The sequence below is a fragment of the Balaenoptera physalus genome (assembly GCF_965194825.1).
Source record: "Balaenoptera physalus genome assembly, chromosome: 3".
NCBI lineage: Eukaryota > Metazoa > Chordata > Mammalia > Artiodactyla > Balaenopteridae > Balaenoptera > Balaenoptera physalus.
Genome location: NC_138890.1, coordinates 5,257,758 through 5,277,361, shown reverse-complemented (window position 1 = coordinate 5,277,361; position 19,604 = coordinate 5,257,758). Strand labels below are relative to the sequence as shown.

At 45.8% G+C, this 19,604-nt stretch overlaps 1 protein-coding gene across 3 annotated transcripts in view; it reads right to left on the bottom strand.

Annotated features, from left to right (window-relative positions):
- VAV1 (vav guanine nucleotide exchange factor 1) overlaps positions 1–19,604 on the bottom strand; it is a 65,763-nt gene that overhangs the window by 15,316 nt on the left and 30,843 nt on the right. For all 3 annotated transcript variants that reach the window (XM_082455420.1, XM_082455422.1, XM_082455421.1), the window contains 21 exons: positions 16,913–17,029; positions 16,357–16,415; positions 16,169–16,237; positions 15,817–15,925; positions 15,630–15,725; positions 14,363–14,431; positions 14,076–14,179; positions 13,379–13,478; positions 12,542–12,637; positions 12,258–12,326; positions 11,915–12,001; positions 11,730–11,815; positions 11,180–11,312; positions 10,795–10,904; positions 9,871–9,972; positions 9,523–9,620; positions 9,409–9,431; positions 9,190–9,235; positions 6,529–6,665; positions 6,134–6,199; positions 3,784–3,815 (listed from right to left, as the gene is read on the bottom strand). In XM_082455420.1, coding sequence (XP_082311546.1) covers positions 3,784–3,815; positions 6,134–6,199; positions 6,529–6,665; positions 9,190–9,235; positions 9,409–9,431; positions 9,523–9,620; positions 9,871–9,972; positions 10,795–10,904; positions 11,180–11,312; positions 11,730–11,815; positions 11,915–12,001; positions 12,258–12,326; positions 12,542–12,637; positions 13,379–13,478; positions 14,076–14,179; positions 14,363–14,431; positions 15,630–15,725; positions 15,817–15,925; positions 16,169–16,237; positions 16,357–16,415; positions 16,913–17,029 — 1,808 coding nt within the window. The remainder of the gene's footprint in view (positions 1–3,783; positions 3,816–6,133; positions 6,200–6,528; positions 6,666–9,189; positions 9,236–9,408; positions 9,432–9,522; positions 9,621–9,870; positions 9,973–10,794; positions 10,905–11,179; positions 11,313–11,729; positions 11,816–11,914; positions 12,002–12,257; positions 12,327–12,541; positions 12,638–13,378; positions 13,479–14,075; positions 14,180–14,362; positions 14,432–15,629; positions 15,726–15,816; positions 15,926–16,168; positions 16,238–16,356; positions 16,416–16,912; positions 17,030–19,604) is intronic.

Below are 19,604 nucleotides of genomic sequence, written 5' to 3'. Positions count from 1 at the left end.
AGTCACACCCAAGGTTTCACCCCTGGATTGCAGGAGACAACTCAGTCCTTTGGGTGTGACTGTGTCTCAGTGTGACACAATAAGAAATATATATTTGGTTTCTGTGCCTCCCACCCTTTCCTGGCACGTAACTCCTAAAACCTTCGGAATCTCCGAAGTGATGTGTCTTTTTTGTATGCTAATGAGATGATCGGGGGCTCTTTGATAGCCTCAGGATGGGGGCTGGTGGTCAGAAGAAACAACCACGTGGTTAGAGGGTTGGAACTTTCAGCCTCACCCCACCCCTACATATGGGGAGAGAAGAGGGGCTGGAGGTTGAGTTCATCACTAATGGCCAATGATTTAACCAATCTTGCCCACGTAATGATGCCTCAACCAAACCCCAACCAAATGGTTTTGGAGAGACTACAGGTTGGTGAACACACGGAGGTACCGGGAGGGTGCAAGCCCAGAGAGGGCGTGGAAGCTCCACCCCCTTTCCCCATACCTTGCCTTGTGCATCTCTTCCATCTGACTGTTCCTGATCTGACTGTTCCTGAGTTGAATCCTTTTATAATAAACTGGTAATCTAGTAAGGAAACTGTCTCTCCAAGTTCTGTGAGTTTGTGTTAGCAAATTACCAAACCCAAGGAGGGGGTTGTGGGAACCCCCCATTTATAGCCGATGGGTCAGAAGTAGGGGTGGCCTGAGCTTGTGATTGGCATCTGAAGTGAGGGATTGTCTCGTGGGACTGAGCCCTTAATCTGTGGGATCTGATGCGAACTCCAGACAAACAGTGTCAGAATTGAATTGAATTGTAGGACACCCAAGCTGGTGTCTGGAGAATTGGAGAATCGTTTGATGTAGGAAGAAAATCCCACACATTTGGTTTTAGAACTGTTGAGAGTGTGAGTATAGAAAAACAGTTGTTGGGTTTTCTTTCTTTTACTTGGAATTTGGCATGCCTGGACAGGTATTTACTGAGCGTCCACTGTCTGTCCATCTCTGTGGTCACCAGGACGGAAATAGGGTGAGGAGAGTGAGACACAGCCTCAGGTACAAAATTTAAAGGGCAAGCCAAAAAACTCAGGCATCAAGATAAATAATAACAAGTAAAATAAGTAGTATTTTAATGCAGTATTTTTAAAGTGCAAAAACATCCGTAAAAGGAATGAAGTACTGATAATATTCTACAATGTGGATGAACCTTGGAAACATGATGCTGAGAGAAGCCAGTCACATAAGGGCATGTACTGTATGATCCCATGTATATGAAACATCCAGAACAGGCAAATCCATAGAGACAGAAAGTACATTAGTGATTGTCAAGGGCTGGGGGAAGGGGATGGGGGTGATTGTTAAGGTGACGGGGTTTCTTTTTGGGGGGTGATGAAAATGTTTTGGAGATAGATAGAGGTGCTGCTTGCACACCATTGTGAATGTGAATACTAAATGCCATTAAATATATTGGGCTGGCCAAAAAGTTCGTTCGGGTCTTTCCATATGGAAAAACCTGAACGAATTTTTTGGCCAGCCCAATAGATGTGAAAAATAAATAAAGATGTGACTATGAATATTTTATGCTGTAAATGTAAATATATAACATAAATAACATATATTAATTATAGATAATATATAATTATATATGATATATCAATGTGGACATGAATATATTTATGGCATAAATTTAAATATAAACATAAAAAATATAACTATAGATAACACAATTATAAATAATATATAAATATGAATATGAATGTGTTTATGCTATAAATGTAAATACATAACATATATATTAATCATATACTACATAATTATAGATAATATATGTGGGAATATGAATACATTTGTGCCATAAATTTAAATATATATGAACTATAGACAATACATTTATGATATAAAATATGAATTATTTATTATATATGAATACAAATATGTTTATGCTATAAATGTAAATATGTAACAATATATATTAATTATACATTATATAATTACAGATAACATGTAAATGTGAATAGGACTATATTTATAAGTGTGAATATAACATAAATAATGTATGTTAATTATACATAATATATAATATAGATAATATATAAATATGAATACAAATATATGCTATAAATATATACCATAATATGTATTAATTTTATATAATACATAATTATATGATCTATAAATGTGAATATGTAATATAAACGTAAATATTAACATAAATGCCACTTCGGTTAATTTTACGTCATGTAAATTTCACCTCAATTTTAAAAATAAATTCAAAAAAAATCTGTGATGAGCAAAATGTCAAAATTTTAAATAAGGACAAGATCTGACTCTGCAGTTGCCTGATTCACCACAATTCACCTTTCCCTACTCCCAGCCCTATCATATCCTGTGTCTTTATTTACAGTTTTGGTATTTTGGTCATCACGGATTTTTTGGCCTTGCTTTCGATTTTTTAAAATATTGCATTAAAATAGTATGGATCTCGATGCCTGAGTTTTTTGGCACCCCCTTAAATGTTGCACCCAAAGTCAGGGTCTCACTCTCCTCAATCCAGTTCCGGACCTGGTGACCTGGTGACAACATCTGGCAGGGCAGGGGCAGAGTGAGCACAGCCTCAGGTGACCACGGTTTAAATCCTGGCTCTGCCACCTAGTTGCTCTGTGACCTCGGGAGCTGAGTTTGCTACTTTGAGCCCCAATTTCCTTTTCTGAAAAGAGGCGATAAAACTGCCCATCACAGAGGGACATTTTTGACAAATGGCAATAATGTTGTTGGTGCACCTCATACATGGTAGGCATTCACGACACGGGTGTGTTTTTATGCCCTTTGTGTAATAAGGTCAGGCTTTGGAGTCAGGCAAGCTTGGGTTCGAATCTGACCTCCTTCACTTTCTCACTTTGTGATACTGAACAAATCACTTGTCCTCTCTGAGCCTCGGTTTCCTCCTTTGCAGAAAGAGAGTAAGAATAACATGTACTTCAAAGTGTTACTACCAGAATTGAATGTGTCCTTGAAGTGCTGACACACGGTCATAAAAGCAATACCATAGCATGTCCGAATCTAAGATGCCAATGATTGTAAAATTCACTGTGCTTTCGTGGGCAATTACGAAATAAAAATTACTACCCATAAAATTAGGCAGAAGGCTCAGACACCACTAATTGTAAGAGCCATTCCAATGCCAGAGATGTTAAAACGTGGGGGAGAAAAATGTGTATTTTAGAATGCATGAAATGCAGTCATAACAGCGAGTGCTAATAATAACAGATAATAAAGTGCTTTTTGTGTGCCAGGAACAGAGCCAAGCAATTTATAGGCTCATGGAAACCGCCTAACAGCCTTATGAAGCAGATATTATTAATCTGTTTTCCAGAGAGGAAAGCTGAAGCACAGAGAAGTTGAGTTACTGGCCAAAGGTCACAGAACTGGATAATATTGGAGTCAGGATTTGAACCCAGGTCAGTGGGCTCCAAAGCAACACTGAAAACCTCCATCCCTCACTGCTCTATCAGTAGTAGGTGCTCAAAAAAAAGGGGGGGTGGAGGTGGGGAGAGGGAACTGCCATTATATCATCACCATCATTTTCCTTCCAGTGAGAACATAATGTCCCAAAGTCAGGGACCTTCTTTTGTCTGTTCTCTCCTCAGCAGCCCCCAGCATAGGGCTGGAGCCAGCAGTTAATGCCCAAGGTTTGAAGAATGAATAACTGATTGGTTTGTAGCCCCCATCCCCACCCCAATGCCCAGCCCAGGCATCCACCCCAAAGCACTCCAAGTTGAAAATTAAAAAGGTGGTTCTACTTACCAGAGATGAACAGACAGGTCCTGAGGGGGACCCTGGGGACACAAAGACCAAGACTCAGGGCAAAGGGTCCAGCACGGCAACAGGCTTCAGGGCATTACATTCATTCATTCATTCATTCATTTTTTCCACTATCATTTATTGGGGGCCTATTATGTGCCAGGCACTGTGCACTTCACTGGAAATACAGCCCCAGAATCCAGGGGGAGAAATCAGTCCACCCTCAAATGAATCAGCTTTAAAGAGGCAGCTACGTTTGTAGGCAGAAATTGGAGAGATGTTCAGATCTTGGCTTCTGAATGCCATGTTCCAATGAAAGGACCCAGGCTCCTTGGGAAAATGGTTGATTCCAAGATTGGGGCAGAAAAAGTACAAGAGAAGTCTGCTATTGTGCTAGAAAGTAAGGAAGGGCTCAAAGAATGATGGGGACATGTCAAAAGGACAGAAGAGCCAGCCTGAAGGGGCTCCCATTGGTCAAGGGTGGGACAATTTTAAAATAAAAATCCAGGAACATTTCCTGAGATAGATAACACACAGATACATAGATAGACACGTAGAAGATTGATTGATACATAGATACACAGATACACAGCTAAATACAAAGATGATTATTAGATAAATACATAGATGATTGATAGATACACAGATACATAGATACACAGATGATTGACAGATACATAGATACAAAGATGATTGGCTGATACACAGATACACAGATAAATACATAGATGATTATTAGATAGATATATAGATGATTGATAGGTAGATAGATACATAGATGATTGATAGATAGATACACAGATACAGATGGATACACAGATAGATACATAGATAGATGATTGATAGATACACAGATACATAGGTACACAGATGATTGACAGGTACATAGATACAAAGATGATAGATAGGTACATAGATGCATACTTATATAATACCTAGATATACAGATTAGAAGAGACAGTTCTTTACAATAGAATATCTGCTAATAATTTCACAGGAAACGATGGAGTTGGAAATTCATAATGTAACTTCGCAGGAATTGATGGAGTTGGAAATTCATAATGTAACTCCACAGTGGAGAAATGACCCCAAGCCAAAAAAAAAAAAGTCAAAGATATTTTTGGGAAAAGTATAAACATGTACTCTGGATTACATAATATATAATGATTTATATTATCTATAATAATTTATATAATAGTATAATGTCCTTGTTGAATTTCATGTTTTTTAAAATCATGCTATGATTATACAAGAGAAGGTTCCTGTTCTTGGGAGATATTCAGAGATGAAGGAGAAATACATCTGTAAACTTACTTTGAAGTATCTCAGGAAAAATAAATAATAGACATTTTTTAAATAAATAGATTGTGCAGAGAAAGATGATAGAGCAAATGGGACAAAACGTTAACAGGTAGTGAATCTGAGTAAACGATGTATGGAAGTTCTTTGCATTATTCTCAGGACTTTTCTGGAAGTCTGAAATTACATAAAATGAAAGCGACAAAAACGGGACTTGCCCTCTGCAGGCTCCTATGAGGGCTGTGAAGCAGGCAGCAGGGTCATGAGGGAGGATAAGGTTTGGGAAGAGTGGGGAAGATCTGAAGTCATCATCAGGAAGAGAGAATCAGGGGCTTCCCTGGTGGTACAGTGGTTAAGAACCTGCCTGCCAATGCAGGGACATGGGTTCGAGCCCTGGTCCGGGAAGATCCCACATGCTGTGGAGCAACTAAGCCCGTGTGCCACAACTACTGAGCCCGTGTGCCACAACTACTGAAGCCCGCACACCTAGAGCCCATGCTCCACAACAAGAGAAGCCACTGCAATGAGAAGCCCGCCCACTGCAACAAAGAGTAGCTCCCACTCGCTGCAACTAGAGAAAGCCTGTGGGCAGCAATGAAGCCAAAAATAATTAATTAATTAATTAATTAATTAAAAAAAAAAGATGAGGGGATCAGGGGAGCAGGGAACAGGTGAAGAAGGACAGGGGCCGGGCAGAGTGGTGGGCAGGTCTGTTCCCAAAAGCTGGGCAAGGAGGCACGGGGTGGGAAGTGACCCTGTAGAGGACTCCATTCGGTGCCCCAGAAGGAAGGCAGGGGTTGGCCAGCCTTCTGGACCCCTGCTCCTTCTCCTGATGATGGAGAGGATCTTCATACAAGAAAAACCAAAGAGAAAAGGACTGGTCATCCTTCCCAGGGTGGCCCCCTCTCTGGACTCAGTCATTGAGGTAGGGAGTGACCTGCCATGATGGGCGGCCCCCTCCTGATCTCAGGAGTGTCTCCCCAACGCTGCAGAGCGTCGCAGGACCCTCTCTGAACTCCCCTGCCCTCTCTCCAACCAGACTTGAGACACTCACGTGCACGTAGGGCTTGACCCTGTTACAGGGAAACCAGCCAACTTCATTGGTAGACGTATTCCTGCCCTAAGAAGATGGGAGGGAAAGATGGACAGAGGAGTTACAGGCATCCAACATGTGTGTGTGTGTGTATGTCCATCTTTCACCCAACGGCCACTCTGCTTGGCCATCTATCTCTCCATGGCCTGGATGCCCAGAGAGGTGTCAATCAGTATCAACTTCCTGGGAAGACCACCAGCTCAGAAGGGCCAGGCCAGCCCCAGAAATCCCCACAGACGTCACTCTCCCCAGAGCAGCCGTGTCCAGTTGTGCCATGATCCCATTCCCAAGGTCACCTACACCCTGACCCCCACGCTCAGGTCCTTCTCCATCACTCCCACGGCCCCAGCCTGTACCTCCCACCAGTTCTGTTCGGCTTCGGCTTTGGTGAGCTCCACAATGTCTCCAGGGCTGAGGCGTAGAAAAGGTCCAATGGCTCCAGGGGGTGGAGGCAGCCCATAGTACTCCTGGCACACCTCCATCTTGGGCAGGCCTGGAGGGGAGGGGAGGTGGTGATACAGCATAGCTGATAGTCCGGGACTTTCAAACCTGAGTCTCACCACTCACCATGATGGCGAAAATTAAAAAGACAGACAATACGGCAATACCAATACGGTGGCAAGGATGTGGAGCAATTGGAAGTCACCTGGGTTTCTGGATTCTATTTTTTTTTTTTTTTACTTGAAGAAGTTTTTAATATGAAAATATTTTAAATAATTTTTTTGGCAAAAACAGGGAGGGTGGCCACCACCCCATAGCCCATTCCTACATGGCTGTAGGAATCCACTTTGGAAAACTATTTGGCCGTATCCACTAAAGCTAATTCCACTCCTGACATATCACCAAGAGAAATGAAAACATAGGTCCCAGGGAGTCATAGACAAGAATGTTTACAGCAGCTCTCTTCACAAGAGCCAAAAAAATTGGCAACAAACCCAATTTCCTCAAGAAGATGGATAAACACAGCACAAAATACGATAAGCAACGAAAAAGAACAAATGACTGCTTCAAGCAACCACACTAATATGCAGTAACCGAGTCCGTGCTGTACAATTTCATATGTATGAAGTTCAAGGGCAGGCAAAACTAATCTATGATGATAGAGGTCAGACAGTGGTTCCCTCTGGGAGGCAGGATGCACTAGCTGTGAGTATGACCAACACCATCCAATAAAACTTTCTGCGATGACGGAAATGTTCTATACGTTAATCTGAATGGTGGTTACATGGGTAGAAATTCAGTGAGCCACACATTTAAGATTCATTCATTTTATACACCTTATGGTATGTATTTTCTATCTCAATAGAAATATTTCAAAAAAAACAAAAAAAAGAAATATTTCTATCTCAATAGAAAATTATATATGTATATTTATATACATAAAATGGATATGAGCAAGTGTATATATGTGTACATATATATGAACATATATGTATTGGCTATGTTTAAATATATATATATATATATATATATATATATACACTCACATACACTCATATATATTTCCTCCTATTGAGGACATTTGGGTTGTCTGGTTTTTGACCAATAAAGCTGATATATACATTTTTGTATAAAGCTGATTTTATACATATGTATTATTATATTATATATATATATATTCCTGCTATTGAGGACATTTGAGTTGTTTCTAATTTTTGACTATTACAAATAAGACTGATGTATCTATATCTAGCTGTAGATATAGAACTACAGCTAGATATCTATCTATGTATCAGGATAGATAGATAGGTAGATAGATAGATAGATAGATAGATAGATAGATGACAGATCTGAAACTGAATCTTTACACTGATTCTGTATGACTATGAGCAAGGAGTTTATTTTTCTCGGCCACACCAAGTTCTTCAATAATGCCTTGCCACCCTGCTCCCTAGCCTTCGTACATGCTGTTCCCTCTGCCTGGAACACTCCTGCCATCCTCACCTGTCTGACTCCTCCTTATCCCTCAAGTGTCCACTTTAATGCCACCTCCTTTGAGAAGCCTTCCCTGAAGGCTCAGATTCATCAGGTCCTCCGGTTGAATGCTCTGGAAAACCCTCTACTTCGCCCACCTCAACTGGAATGACTTAGCCAAAGTCTGTCTCCTGCTATCAGCCTGGGAGCTTTGGAAGAACAGGAAGCACACTGTTTTTAGTCACCATTTGCCCCAGACAATATATACAGTAGATGCTGAATAAAAATCACCCATCACGACTGTGATCCCACAAACACCATTAATATATACCAAAGTCCAGCCTTTCCCCACTGCCATTGGGCTAAAACGAATTCTGGCTTGGCCAAACTCTTCATCTCCTGCATCCAGTTGGACTACACTTTGCTGAAACTACTCCATTATGATAAGATTTTGTGATACAGAATCAGTAGGAGAAGGGATGAGGTATGCCCAGCCAGCTAAGACTACAGATGGAGTTTGTCAGCGAGAAAAAAAGGGGGGGGCGGGGGGGCAGTGAATAATAAAAGTGAATGGGAGGGGGGGTGGAGGGATAAACTGGGAATTTGGGGTTAATGGATACACACTACTATATATAAAATAAACAACAAGAACCTACTGTATAGCACAGGGACCTATATTCAATATCTTATATTACTGGATCAATATAGTAATAAACTATAATGGAAAAGAATCTAAAAAAAAAAATATATATATATATATATATAACTGAATCACTTTGCTGCACACCTGAATCATTGTAAATCAACTATACTTCAGTTTAAAAAATACGTATATACATAAAAATGTGAATGGGAGAGAAAGAGCAGCGCAACGAGGATTTCTATGTTCCGTGCATCCCCTTCACGGTGTTTGAGCAAAGCTAGTAAAGAATTTGAGTTCGTTATTTATAAATCCCTTTTGGGTTTCTAGGACTGGAACAAATGCTTTATAAGCAGGGCGGTATGTGGTCATTAATATAATTGTTGAGATCTGCCCCTGGGCCAGCATCACTGAGGCAGACTAGATTTATTTCTGCCCCACACAGCGCCCCCTGCTGACTCACCCAGCTCATTCCTCTTTTTGTCTTGAGCCCGCCGATGTGGCTTATCCTGGAGGGAGAGACCAAGACAGCAAGTATCGCTACCTGTGCCCAGCCTGAGGGCTCAGCCCTTATCTCAGCACCCAGCAAAGAGCCATGCCCACTGCCAAGGGCTCCCGGGTCCTGCCTTCCCTACCCACCCCCCTGATTTTCCACGCACAGAAAGGAGCATGGGGGTCTTACCTTCTTCATAGTTCCTGAAAAATCTGAGAGGGTAAAGGAAATACTAGTTAGAATGGGAACCCCCCACCCTCCATGCAGAAGCAAGCCCACCTCCCAACTTCAGTCTCCTGGTACCTTGCCCGTGTCGACCACATGGAGGGACCCTCCCCAGACACTCCTTGTGTGCAGGTGCCCGGCATCTCTGACAACGGTAGCCCTGATAGAAAGTGCCTCTGGGATGCAGGGAGAAGATAAAGAAGAGAGTCAGTGATATTGAACGAACACAGCCAATCGTTTTACCAACAACATAAAGGGCCCCTTTGTGCTCTCTTTAGAGCAGGACAGAGATGGAGAAGCTAAAGGTCAAAGGAGGGCCTCCCCCCTCCCAACTCAGGGCCATGACAGCCAGGGGACCACCCCCCCCCACAAAAGAGGAAGAGCCAACCCAGCCCAGGACCCAGGTCCATCCTCCCACACTCCCACCTCAGCAGCATCTGGCAAGCCTTGCAGGACGTGGTCTCCTCAAAGGAAAACATCTGGAAGTCATGCCCGTTGGCAGTGGCGTTCTCGGGGTAGATGTTGGAGCTGGTGAGGGAAGATAATTCCATGCAACGGAACAGGATTCAGCCATAAAAGGGAATGAAGTACCAACAGACGCTGCAATGTGGATGGATGAAGACTTCATTCTTTTTTATGGCTGAATACTATTCCATTGCATGGATATACCCTGTTGTGTTTGTCCATCCATCCACTGATGGACATTTGCATTGTTGCCACCTTTTGGCTGTTGTGAATCGTGCTGCAATGAACATGGGTGAAGACAGAAAGCAGATTCGTGGTTGCCAGGGGCTGGGAGCAAGAGAAATGGGGAGTGATCACTTCATGGTTGCAGGGTCTCCTTTGGGGTAGATGAAAATATTCTGGAACTGGATAAAGGTGATGGTCGCACATTGTGAATGTACTAAATGCCATTGAAATGTACACTTTAAAATGGCTCTGTTTGGGGAACTCCCTGTTGGTCCAGTGGTTAGGAGTCCGTGCTTTCACTGCCAAGGGCCCGGGTTCGATCCCTGTGGGGGATCTAAGATCCCACAAGCCGCGCAGCACAGCCAAAAAAAAAAATGTCTTAAGTTTTTGTTATGTGAATTTCATCTCAAGAAAAAGAAGGAGGAGGAAGACAAGGAGGAAGGATTTTCAGGCTGGTGACTGAAGCTTACGAAGACTTGGCATTCTGGTGATGCAGACAGCCTTAAAAGACTGTCCCTCTCGTTTCCCAGATGAGGAAACTGAGATTCAGAGCGGTCTCATGGCAGAGATGAGACGACAGCACAGAATTGCCTCCCAGATCCTGCACCCACATGATACAGTCCTCTGAGGATAGAAAGATGGAGGAGGAGGGGGGCTCACATGGCCATCTCGAACTGCTCCATCCACTTCTTCTTCAGTTCTCGTGTCTTGAAAAACAGCTCATAGCCCTGGGCACCTTGGTCCTCAATCAGGAGGAACATGTGGGTCCACTGCAGGGAAGCAGGGTTGAGAATGAAGGCACCTGCTCTGAAGAGGGTGGGACCACATGCCCATTGACCCTACCACTGCGGGGAGAAAAGGGTCAAGCCAACTACAGCCTGCCTGCTCCCAGGAGAGCCATGCATGGGTTACCAAGCAAATACACATTCACAAATCTAAACTCACACAACACACGCACCGGCATTCCAAAGGCCAAGTGGAGAGCTCAAGCTGCATTGAGGACCCCCAGCACTGAGGTCCCCCAGTTACAGCCTCCAAGCCTCACCTTCTTGTTGTCCCGCTCTCCGGAGGAGTCATCTCTAACCTGGAAGCTGTGCAGGTTCACAAAGTCCTTGAGGTCGTAGGTGTCCCCTCGGCGCTTACAGATGAGCAGAGCTTTGTCGAGCAGGAAGGCGTACCTGGAAGCAGCTGGGTCAGGTGCCCCTGTCGGGCTCCTGCTTAAGTCCCCACCGGCTCTCTGCCTGATCCCCTCCCACCTTCCTGGCCCCCGCCCTGCTGTCCATCTAAGATTCCTGCCCTTCTCCTCCTCTGTGGCCAACTTGGCCATGCCTACCTCACCCACGTGATCCTTACAGGTCCTGCCACCTGTCGTTCTTGGCTCCGCCCACGCATCCATGCTGGCTCTGCCCCGCCTCTCCATCTAGGCTCCACCCACTGGTCTGTGTGGCCTCACCCACCTGTCTATCTAGAAATAGGGCCAAGCCCCTGCCCAGACTTCACTCCAGATCCGTGTTGGCTCTGTCCACCTGTCTAACTGGTAGCCTGGCCCCGCCCCTGTCCAGGCTCCACGCCAGATCCGTGTTGGCTCCGCCCACCTGTCCATCTTGGAGCGCCGCTCCACAGAAGTGATCTTGAGCTCGCCATCGATCTTGGGTCGGCCATAGTGGGCCAGAGACTGGTCCTACACAGCAGACAGGGTGTCCGGTAATGGGCCACGCAGGAGACCAAACCCCCTCCCCACGCGGCCACGCCCCTGGCCATCCCCACTCCGCCCGCTCACCAGGTTCTCGATGGATAGCTGGAAGTTGGTGATCTGCCTCAGCGTCTCGTTGTCCCGCTTGACCTCGTTCACGCACTGTGCCAGGTCCTGGGGGTGGGACAGGGGTGAGCCTGGGCGCCCCCAACCTGGCCGGAGACAGGGGGTCAGCCCCCAGCAGGGGCTGGCAGAAGGATGTCACTGTCCCCAAGGGGGACGCTGCGAATAGCTCACTCGGCGTACAGGTGTGTCCCCGTGCGGTGGGGGCAGGGGTGGCCCGTGGGTATGACCATGCCTGGATGGTGCTCACTGACCTGAATGCGTATGTGTCTGTGTGTCCCCGTCACCCCTGCGTGTGACCACTCACCCTCATGGCATCCAGGGCCAGCCGCAAGTTCTCCTTCTCCGTTGCGTCCTGCGTGTGTTTCACCAGCTCCTGCGTGACCCGCAGAGACGCACATCACCCGGGGCCTGCCCTCTCATCCTGGGGAGCTTTCCAAACAAGCCTGGCCCACCAGCTCCTTCTCCTCCTTCTGCTGTCCCTAGAGGCATGGCCCCAATGACCCCACCCAGAGAGGGGAGCCCAGCCCCCAGGAGCCCTTGCAGGGAGCTCGATGTGCCAAACCCATGCCTGGGCGCCCCCTTGGGCACCTGGAGAAGGAGGTGATATTTGAGGACCCGCTGCATGGGCACCATCAACAGGTCCCGTAAGGTGAACCTCCCGTTGTTCGCTCGCTGAGAACATTCCTGGGAGATTGGAGAAAGGGGTGAGTGAGAAGAGGTAGAGGCAGGTGGGGATTTTTATAGAACCCGAAGCTTCATCTCTCCCCCACGGAAATAAGGAAGAATGCCACGGGGTGAGGGGTGGTTTAAGACCCAGCTGGAAGGCTGCCTGGGGAAGAGGTCCAGGATTCCTCAGCTGAGGGGGGCTGGAGAGGGGGAGATGGACAGGTCTGGAGGGTCCCCACTGTGGAGACCAAAGAAGCTGACAGACGGCACACACAAGCCATTCCTCAGCATCCCGGCCCCGTCTGCACTCCCACTAGACACACGGGTCCAGGCTGGGGTTCAGCCCAGGATCAGGACTGGCTGGGATCGGGGTTCTGTGTGAAGTTGGGCTTCAGCCCAGACTTGGGGCACAGCCAGGGTTGGAGCTCTGGCTGGGGTTCAGTGTGCCCTCAGAGTTCAGATCAGGGTCAGGACCTCAGCCTGGCATCAGGGCTCAGCCCAGAGTCAGGGTTTAGCTGGGGTTAGGGCTCAGCATTCTGGTCCATCTCCTCCTGGTCCATTTCTCCCACTTGGCTAGTCAGTACCACCCTCCCCAAACCTTCAGCGGGCAGACTTCTGGCTGGGCTGCCACAGAAAGGGATGCCATCTCCAGCTCGGTTTCCTCTCTACTGCCCCTGGAGCCTGGGAAGGAGTGGGAGACACACACACACACACACACACACACACACACACACTCAAAGATGTAGCCCATCCCCCCACCTCCAGCTTCATCTGCACATCCTCCCGGGCTGTAGCCACACGGTCCAGGTGCTTGCTGGCTGACTCCACCTGGCTGCAGTAGCGGCCATAGATGAGGAACCTGCGGGAAGAGGACAGGTGGCCGGGGAATGGCAGCTGGCACCAAGCTCAGGCAGATCTGGGTGTCAGTCCCAGCCCCACCTCTTCCCAGCTGCGTGACGCTGAGCCTCAGTCTCTCTGTCTGTAAAATGGTCATAACAATGGCACGCCACACACACACACACACGTGGGGTTATTATAGCATTAAATGAGATAAAGCATAAGAAGCTCTTATCAGAGCACCTGGTGTATCATCTCTGCTCAATGTTCATTTATTTAATAAGCATTTATTGATCACCTACTGTGTGCCAAGCCCCATGTTAAGCACTTTAAGCATCAATTTACTCAGTCCTCACCACAACCCCAGGAGATACGTTCCTGGATCACACTGATTTTATAGATGTGGAAGCAGAAGCACAGAGAGGTTAAGTGACTTTCCAACATCACACAGCTCTCAAGCGAAAGAGCTGGGAATTTAACCAGAGATGGGCAGCCCCTTGCCCACAAGCAAAGAAGGAAAAGCCCTCTCTGTCCAGTGGTCTACGAGGGTAGGGCCTCCCAAATGCCCACTCAGGGCAGGGTGACCTCCAGAGGTCTGGGCTGGCCAGCTGGGTCTCACCTCTCCTTGTATTTGATGAAGACCTGGTAGAGGGTGGGTGCACTGGGGTTGGCCAGGGCTTCCTTCATCTCCTTTAGGAAGTGGGTGTGCACGCGAAGCAGGTCCTACTCGGAGAGAGGGGTAAGGGCTGGGGCGGGAGCCTGGGGCTCGGGATGCCGGGTGGGAGAAGGGCCATCCACCCACCCTATGTCATTCATCTTCCACCCCCCACACTCCAGGGACAGGCGAAGCCAGGAGACCACCCCCACTGGACAGAAGTCCGGGAGGGCGGGAATCGGTCAGTTCACCTCGATGTTGATGAAGATGATCTCAACGTCTTGAGGTTTAAGGAACCGCTGCAAGGGCTTCATAAAATGCTGTGGGTGGGGGGGGAGACAAGGATGAAGGATGAAGGAGGAGAGAGGTGAAGGATGAAGGAGTCCCAGAGAGACGGGGAGGAGGAGACAGAGACGGAAAGGGACGAACAGAAACACAGAGACTGAGAGAGAGAGAGAAATGTGTAGAGAGAAGGAGACAGAGGCAAGGAAACAGAAAAGGAGAGAAAAGAGCGATGGGAAAAAAGTCCACACAAAAACCTGTACAAGATTGTTCAGAGCAGAATTAGTCATCGTAACCCCAAAGTGGACACAACCCAAATGTCTGTCAACGGATGAATGAACAGCAAAATGTGGTCCATCCATGAAAAGGAGTGAAGTACTGACACTCGCTACAATGTGGATGAACCTTAAAAACATGATGTTCAGTGAGAGAAGCGAGACACAAAAGACCACGTAGTGTATGAGTCCATTTAAATGAAATGTCCAGAATAAGTAAATCCATAGAGACAGAAAGTAGATTAGTGGTTGCCAGGAGCTGGGGAGAATGGGGATTTAAGGGGTGATGGCTAAGGGGTATGGCGTTTCTTTGGGGGGTGATGAAAATGTTCTAAAGTTGGGACTTCCCTGGCGGTCCAGTGGTTAGGACTCCGCACTCTCACTGCCGAGGGCCTGGGTTCAATCCCTGGTCTGGGAACTAAAGTCCCACAAGCCGCGTAGTGCAGCCCCCGCCCGCTCCCCACCAAAAAAAAAAAGAAAGAAAAAAAGGTTCTAAAATTAAGCAGTGGTACACAACATTGTAAATCAACTGTACTTCAATAAAAATGTTAAAATAAATAAACTGTGGTGACGGTTGTACACCCTTGTGAATATACCAAAAAACATAATTATAGATGTTAAATGGGGGAAATGTATGGTATATTGATTAAATCTCAATAAAACGGTTAAAAAAAAGAGATGGCCAAAGGACAAAGAGGAACTAGAAAGTGAGAGACAGTAATAAAGACTGACGGACAGAGATGAGGATACAGGAAAAGATAGCGACAGGGATAAAGAGACACAGAAGGAGAGAGAGATAAACAGAGGAAGAAGTAGGGAGAGACACAGAAGGACCAGAGACGAGGAGAGACAGAGAAATACAAAGCAGCGCGGACAGGTGAAGAGCCCCAGGCCCGCGGGACTGACGACGCCTCTCCGCTCCGCGCATGCGCGTGGCAGGGGCGGGGCCTGAGCATCGCACCTGCTGGATGGAGCCCAGCGTGTCCGTGTACTTCTCTTCCGTCTGCTGGATCTCCCGCAGACAGCAGCACCGCTTGTCATACTCTGTCATCTTGGGCTGAGAGCGGAGAGGAGAGGCCGGTGTTGGGGTGTCCGGGGCCGCGCCCCACCCATGCGCCTGCCCGGCCCGGCCCTGCTCTCCCACACACCGGCATGGGCACCGGCTCCGTGCGCATGAGGTCCTCGTACACCTCGTCGCCCTCGGCCTCTTCGTTCTCCACGCAGTCGTACAGGTCCTCATCCTCCTCCACCGTGTCGCTGCGGAGGTGGAGTCAGGCAGGGCCAGGGGACTCCCCCAGACCAGGGACCCTTCTGATCCCCTGGGGCAGGGTTCTCGGCCCCTCAGACCCCCTGGGGCAGAGCCACGTCCCCTCGGACACTCAGAGCAGGATGGTGATCCCCTCATACCCCAGGGCAGGGTCTTGGCCCCCTCAGACCCCCCAGGGCAAGGTCCTGTTCCCTCAGACCCCCCGGGGCAGGGTCGTGGTCCCAGACACTCACTCGATCTGGTCCGACAGGCCACTGTAGATGTCCTCATCCCCCACACTCTCCTCCTCAGTGGGGAAAGGCCTGGGGGAGCCAAGATGGTGTGAGCCAGAGGCCAGAGGGCCAGGTGGGGAGGGAGCTTCCAGAAGGAGGAGGATTGGGGCCAAATGGGTCCAGAGCTGTCGGCTCAGATAGTTACTCACATGATCCCCTTGTTCTGGGCAATTGGCGTCCAGGACAGAGCGGACAGAGTGTAGATGACCTGTGACAAGGGCCGAGGCTGCTCAGCAAGCCCCTTGCCCACCCACATGCCAGAACACAGCCTCCAAGCACCTGACCTTGAGGTTAGACCCCATGCCCCCGGGAGCCTAATTTGGGATTTTCCCACCTTCCCATTCCCCGACGTCAGCATGTCAGCGTTCCTTTAACTGAGCACCCACCACTTGAACCCCTTGTTCTATTCAATCCTCATAATCACTCAGAGAGGATGGAGTGATCTTACTTCCAAGTTAGACAAGGGACTTAAGGCTCAGAGAGGCATGGCCACATATCTGAGGTCACACAGCAATTGGTGGAGCAAGGACTCAAACTCAGTTCCACATGTCCTAAGCCAGGCTCTTTGTGTACAGCTTGGTCTGGCCCATCAGTCCTTCCCCAGTAGCCCTTGGCTTGCCCAGTGTAGACGTTTACGGAAATGAATTGAAATCCAATCTTTGGGCTCTCGGTGTCCAGCTCACAGGCAGCTCAGTCCCAGCTCACCTTCCCGAAATCCTGCACATCAAAGAGGTCAAAGGCCTCAAAGAGCTCACTCCGCTTGAGGCCGAACTTCTCATAGCAGGTAGACAGGAAGGTGCGGATATTCTTGAGGCACAGGAACTGTGGAGAGATAAATGAGAATGGACAAAACATAATGGGACAGGGGAGAAGCTGACCCTTGGCCATCTGGCTTGAGGACTGGCACAGAAGAGGAAAAAGAAGGCACAGCCCCCCAACAAGTAAAGATCAAGCTGTACCTGAAGCCAGTCTACCCCTGAATTTTTTTTTTATTGAAGTAAAATTCATAAGATATAAAGTTAACCATTAGCAGGTAACAAAATGTGGTTATACATACATTTGGAATGTTACTCAGCCATTAAAAAGGAATGAAATTTTGATTTATACTACAACACAGATAAACCTTGACAACTATGCTAAGTGAAATAAGCCAGACACAGAAAGATGAATATTGTATGATACCACCTACATGAGGTCCCTAGAATAGGCACATCCATAGAGACAGAAAGTATGGTGGTGGGTAACAGGGGCTGAGGGAGACGAATAGGGAGTTAGTGTTTAATGGGGACAGAATTTCTGTTGGGGAAGATGAAAAAGTTTTGGATATAGTGGTAACAGTTACACAACATTGTGAATGTATTAAATGCCACTGAATTGTACACTTACAAATGGTTAAAATGACAAATATTATCATTTTATTTATATATATATTAGTCATGTATTTTATATAAAATTTTATTTATAATTATAAAATATATTTATATCATTTTATATATATAATGATAAATAGTATGTATAGTTTACCACAATAAGAAAATTTAACCATTAACCATTTTATTTATCTTTTTAATTAATTTTTATTGGAGTATACTTGATTTACAATGTTGTGTTAGTTTCTGCTATACAGCAAAATGAATCAGTTATACATATACATATATCCATTCTTTTCTAGATTCTTTTCCCATGTAGGTCATTACAGAGTACTGAGTAGAGTTCCCTGTGCTATACAGTAGGTTCTTATCGGTTATCTATTTTATAACCCTTAACCATTTTAAAATGTACACCTCAGTGGCATGTAATACATTCACAGTATCGTGGAATCATCACCCTGTCTATTTTCAAGACAATTTATCACCCAAAAGGAAACCGTGCATTAAGTGATGCAGTCACTTTGCATTCCTCGCTCTCCTCCCTTCTCCCTGGAAACCACTCATCTGCTTTCTGTCTCTATGCATTTATCTATGTCCATCAATGGATACTGGATACACAAAATGAGGTGCACCCAAACAGTAGAATACAATTCAGCCACAAAAAGGGGTGAAGCACTGATATACGCTGCACAGGGGATGGTCCTCAAAAACTTGATGCTCCGTGAAAGAAGTCAGACACAAAAGGTCACATATTGTGTGCTTCCATTTACATGAAATATCCCTGACAAGGACCTACCGTATAGCACAGGGAACTATATTCAATATCTTGTAATAGCCTATAATGGGAAAGAATCTGAAAAAGTATATATATGTATATATATATATATATATATATATATATATATATACACATATATATACTGAATTGTACACTTACTAACGGTTAAAATGACAAATATTATCATTTTATTTACATATATCAGTCATATATCTTTATATAAAATTTTATTTATAATTATAAAATATATTTATATCATTTTACTTACATATATAATGATAAAAATTATGTATAGTTTACCACAATAAAAAAATTTAACCATTAACCATTTAATTAATTTTTACTGGAGTATAGTTGATTTACAATGTTTTAGTATACATACATACATACATATATATGTATGTATGTATGTATAACTGAATCACCTTGCTGTACACTTGAAACTAACACAACGTTGCAAATTAACCATACTTCCACTTTTTTTTAAATCAAAAAAAAAAGAAATATCCTTGAAATTTTCAGTTTCATGAGCCAACACATTCTTTTTTTGTTTAAACCAGTTTGGGTTGTGATTTGCAACCAAAAGATTCTAGATGATATCTCAGTTAAACATACAAGATGTCATTCTGGCTTTGGGGGGGTGGGTTCTGATGTAAACAAGCCCTCAGGTCCTTGCATTTGCCCATCATCAGTTCATCAAATGTCCCAATGGGATCAACTGTCTCTAACGTCTCTCAGATTCTAAAGGATTCTAACCCACCTCCCCACCACAGCCTCCCCCAGCACGCGGAGCTGGCCTCTCCCATGGCCCCCGGCACTCTCAAGGAACTCGGCGTGGACCAAGATTCCTGAAGCATATTCATCAGGAGAGCTGGATAAAATGCACCTTCCAAAGCCACATATTGTGTGACTGCTTTCCTATGAAATGTCCAGACCAGGCAAATCCAAACAATGGAATATTACTCAGCCATAGAAAGGAACAAAGTACTGTTTCATGCCACTATGTGAATGAATCTTGAAGACATCATGCTCAGTTAAAGAAGCCAGTCACAAAAGGCCACATAGTGTATGATCCCATTTATATGAAATGTCCTGAATAGGCAAATCCTTAGAGACAGAAAGTAAGTTAGTGGTTGCCAGGAGCTGGGGAGTGGGCAGAATGCTTAATGGATACAGGATTTCTTTCTTTTTCTTTTTTTTTTTTTTTTGGCCGTGCCACGAGGCTTGCAGCATCTTCGTTCCCTGACCA